The 4,850-nt window shown below is 25.9% G+C and overlaps 1 protein-coding gene across 1 annotated transcript; it reads left to right on the top strand.

The window, feature by feature from the left end:
• The first annotated feature begins 3,778 nt into the window (after positions 1-3,778).
• LOC107486340 (small polypeptide DEVIL 3-like) lies at positions 3,779-4,403 on the top strand. Its single transcript, XM_016106884.3, has one exon. The coding sequence runs from the start codon at positions 3,858-3,860 to the stop codon at positions 4,026-4,028; it is 171 nt and encodes a 56-aa protein (XP_015962370.1). The 5' UTR covers positions 3,779-3,857; the 3' UTR covers positions 4,029-4,403.
• Positions 4,404-4,850: the final 447 nt, after the last annotated feature.

Below are 4,850 nucleotides of genomic sequence, written 5' to 3'. Positions count from 1 at the left end.
AAAAACAAAAAAGTCTTATTTAAATTTATTAATTATTATAATATTTAATGAATATTAAATAAAATAAATTTTTATTATTTTTAATTAATTTATTTTAGTTAACAAATATTTTTCATTCATATTATAGTATGTTCTATAGTTACAAGAGAGAATTCTTATTTTATTTTCAGAGCATGTGTCTATTTAGACACATATTTTATTAATTTATGAAAAAATATGGGTAGACAATAAAAATATTAAATAATGTGAATAATGGAATATATCAGATGTTTAATTTACTAGGTGTGCGAATAGTTATTCTAATATTAAGATTTATCTGAGTAATTTTGGGTGTAGTATATTTTTATTTTATTAGATCAATTTTAAAATTTATTATTTATATTGTTTACAAAATTTATTGTCTACTTAACAAAAAAAAATCACATTTTATATTTCATGCCCATGCTTAAGCCACATTCAACTTCCTTTTTTCTCCATTAAAATAGATTTGTTACCGTTTTAAATAATATTTTCCTTAAGTTTTTGTTTGATGTATGTTCCTCTCTGTCTGTTTTAGCATTAACAATGGTTTAACCCCCATTTCCTTAATAAAAACCTGATTGACTTTGCATTATTGTTAGTTTTGGCTCAAGTGATTTGATGGATATGATAAATAATCCAACAAGCTTTAAGTAAGGCTAAGTTATCTAATTATGCATTGTTCTATCTTATTCTTTTGGAGGATAAGTTATCTTAAAAATTAATTTTTATTGGAAATAGAAAAATAAGTAGGATGAGCACAGATCGATTTGGTTCTGATTCAAGGTAAAATTAGAATCGAACCAATTAAAGTAATTGATTTGATTTGGTTCAAATTTGTATTTTTTTGTATATGTATCCGAACCGAACCAATCCGTTCTTAAACGGATTAGTTCGGTTCGGATAATTGGATACCCGATAACTTTGAAATTAATACAAAAATCTAAATTTTTATCTTAAAAATTCAGCAAGTACAACAAATATGTAACATCAATAGAAATAATCCAAACATGTTAAATATCAAATACATTAAAAATTAAATACATTAAAATCCAAACATATTAAACACTAAACACGTTAAAATCTAAACATATTAAAAACTAAATACAAAAATGTGATAAAAATATATATATTTTTTATTTAATTAATATATGATTGAGTTCACATATTAGTTCAAATTCCACACTCTCAAAATCGATGCTCGAACCAATTACTAAAAAAAATCATCAATTTGATTCGGATTAAACTCAATTATCCGTTAATTTCAAAATTAATTTAATTAATTTAGTTTGGATTTGGACGGATAATCGGATAACCGTTATCCTACTCACCCCTAAAAATAAGTTTAAAAGTTTGACATTTCTCATCTTTGTCATCATGTTAGGACAAGTGCAATTTAAGGAATATATAAAAGATTATGGCACTAATTAATGACATAATAGTGCAAGACAAAACTTTTGTTTGTGCTCCCGGCCCAAAGACTAGGGGAAAGATATACATTTATTAAAAAATAATTAAAAGCTGATTAAGAAGCTGATATTCCAAGTGATATGGGTGGAGCACAAGAGAAAACATATGGGATTACGTTCGGTGTTAGGTTAGGATGAAACCCTAAAATGCACTAATAATAATTAAATTGGTCGGGTTTAAAGAAGTCATCATCCTGAATAATTTCAGATTCACCAGTTTATGTTTTTTGTTTTATCTTCTTCCACACAGTTAATTACGTCACCAAATAAATATAATAATTTTAATTTTCATGTATTATTAGTATAAAAAAATTTCACATAAATAAATAATTATATATTATTATTTATTATATAAAAGAAGAATTAATTTTTAAATTTAATATTTAAAATATTATTTAAAAAATTTAATTTTGATACACTGCTAATGTAAAGTAATTTTACACATGCATTCAATTACGTAATAATACGTCAGTAAAAATAACTACTTTTCATATTGATCGTCATAAATAGTAGTCATCTAAAAGAACAGATGTGATTGTATGACTGTGTAAAACACTTTATACTATTAGTGTATCAAGATTAAACTCATTATTTAAATATATAAATTTTTTATATTGTGATAGTATTAAAATTAAACTCATTATTATCACATATATTTTTGGTCTTCAATCTTATATCAAGAGATTAAAGAGAAATAATATAAATAAAAATGTCACTAAATAATATCCTTGTTGTAGCACAATATATATAGTAACCCGTGCAAAAAATAAACAACTAATTAAGCAATACTTTAAAGTTTGATTTCACGAAATTTCATACATATGGCTGATGTGAGAGTGCTAATAAATAATAGTAGACTATAGTCGCATGACATGACAAGGAAACTTCTTCACTGTTTCTTGGCCTAATTATGAGGTCCGTATGTATAACATAGTCATGAAAGCATGGAAAATAAGCTCCAATATCTAAGATAGATGGCCTTCTATTAATTAGGTATATGATGAATGTACCACTTTTTCTTATGACCTAATTCAACCATCACTAAGATCTGAATCATATTATTTATATGAGAAATGTTAGGACATTAAAAAATTATTATTTTTGGTCAATAATTAATTATTAATATTTAAAAATATAAAGTAAAAATATGTTATTTGATAATTAAACTAAAAAAATTAAATTAATAACTAAAAATAATAATAAAAAATAATAAATTTTACTAATATTTTAATATTTTTTAAATTCAAGTTACGACTATAATTTTTATAAAAGAAAAAGATAGAAGTCTTATAATAAAAAATATGTTACAAATCAAATTTGAAATTTTTTAACTAAAGGAATAAACTAAATCAAAATATATATGACCCTTTCTCAAAAGATAAAATAAAATAAATAAAAAAAACAAACAATACATATATCACCTTTTAAAATACATATCATTTAGGTTATTATCTAACTATATTATAAATCGAAAATATTTGATAACAAAAAGATTAGTTAAAATTTGTTTTGTTTAATTAGTATTTATTAATTATTATTATTAAAATTAATAAATATTAAATAAGATATTTTTTTAATATTATCAATTACACTTTGAAAAAGTTTAAGCGTCAGTAAATTTTGTGATTTTTAGTCATTAATTAATCATTAATGATATTTTTAAAAGCAATGTTAGGGAGCAGCAATTTTTGTGATTGTTAGTCATCAACTAGTCATTAATGATGATTTGATGGTGTGAGATTGGTGTAAGATTTCATCCAATGACTCACCTTTCTCTGATGGTTACATGCTGGCCAAAATTCAATAAAATTGTTGGCCTCTTAGACTTTTCCAATTTTTAATGGTGTGAGATTACATCTAATAATGTAGAATCATTCAATTTTCTTTTGATGGTTAAATACTGACTAAAATTTAACAAAAATGCTGGTCTCCTATCACTCCTCTTATACTTTTTCTCCGTGTAATTAAGATGCTTTGCATGGAATTTGGAGTGGGGGAAATTAACTAGTATCACTATTGATTAAACATGAGTATTATTAGTTTGTTTGGTTTAATTTCAATATTGGCCGACCAGATATCTTGGTGGTTGATGCCACATTAATATTAGTGCTAAGAAGAGAGAGAGAGAGAGGGGGAAACAAAAAATGGGAGCATGGAATCTGAAATGATGGGGGGCCTAGGGGACATTTTCTTATGGGAACCATGGACCACACCACGCACGCTTTGCTCTATAAGAACCCCCTTTCAATCCTCCATCTCTATATATAACACTTTCTTTCTTCAAGCTTAGAGCCTTCAACACACTCACTCAAACATTCCAATTCTCCATTGTTTTAGAAGTGTACAAGAGTTAAGGTTTATCAATCAAAGATGAGTAATAGTGAATCAATGAGAAGAGGTTCTTCTTCTTCTTCTTCTTCTTCTTCTTCTTCAAAGAAGAAGGTACCATGTAGAAGGCTTGGAGGGTATATTAGGGAGCAAAAAGGAAGACTTTACATAATTAGAAGATGTGTTGTTATGCTTCTATGCTGGCATGATTGAGTTAATTAATGAAGAACCTTCTTCTATGCTTCTATATGCATGCATTCTCTAACAACAATCAACCACTATTGTTTCATTATTATTATTATTATTCCCTTTTTGGATGTGGTGGTGATGTGTTCCTTCAAATCAAGGATAATCCAAGTCTCAATCAAGCATCATATATATGAGTTAAGGGCATGGTCTATCTTGTTCTTTAATTTATTATATATTATCATCATCACTTGTATGTAAATACTAGCTAGCTAGTAGAGAGAAAGAGAGAGAGAGAGAGAAAGAAATGTTAGTTTGACACAAGTTTTCATTTATATATATTTTATGATCATGCCTCAAATCTTTCTTTCCTACATGCAAAAGCATTTTAATAGTATTAAAATTTTCAGTTCATATTTTGTACTCTTCAATATCTCATCATGATCAGAAATATTTGAATGTTTTTGTTCCTTAGCTTGTCAAATTGATATATTTTATTTATTTATTTATAATCTTGTTAATTTCTTTAGAGGCAATAATAAATTAGTAATAATTAAAGGTTTAATTTCATGGTGTTGTTTATGGTAAAGAAAACTAAATAATTGAAGGTTCTTTTCATGATTAGCTAGAGGGGAAATGGGGAATATTTCCATGAAATATCAAAGTAAAGGTTACAAATAAAAAGGGAAAATACCTTATTAATTAATAGGACCTATAAATTAAAAATAAATAAAAAAAACCTACAATGCAAGAAGGACACGTACGTGGGTGTGGTTATGAGCTCATGAGTGTGTTAGTGTCTTTTACGTAGGCTCTATTTGCTCAGGTCTTGTCAACTCAGAGTTTCAT

This window comes from Arachis duranensis, chromosome 4 (assembly GCF_000817695.3).
Source record: "Arachis duranensis cultivar V14167 chromosome 4, aradu.V14167.gnm2.J7QH, whole genome shotgun sequence".
Taxonomy (NCBI): domain Eukaryota; kingdom Viridiplantae; phylum Streptophyta; class Magnoliopsida; order Fabales; family Fabaceae; genus Arachis; species Arachis duranensis.
Note: the sequence above shows the minus strand (reverse complement) of the source record. Positions and strands in the feature narration are given on the sequence as shown.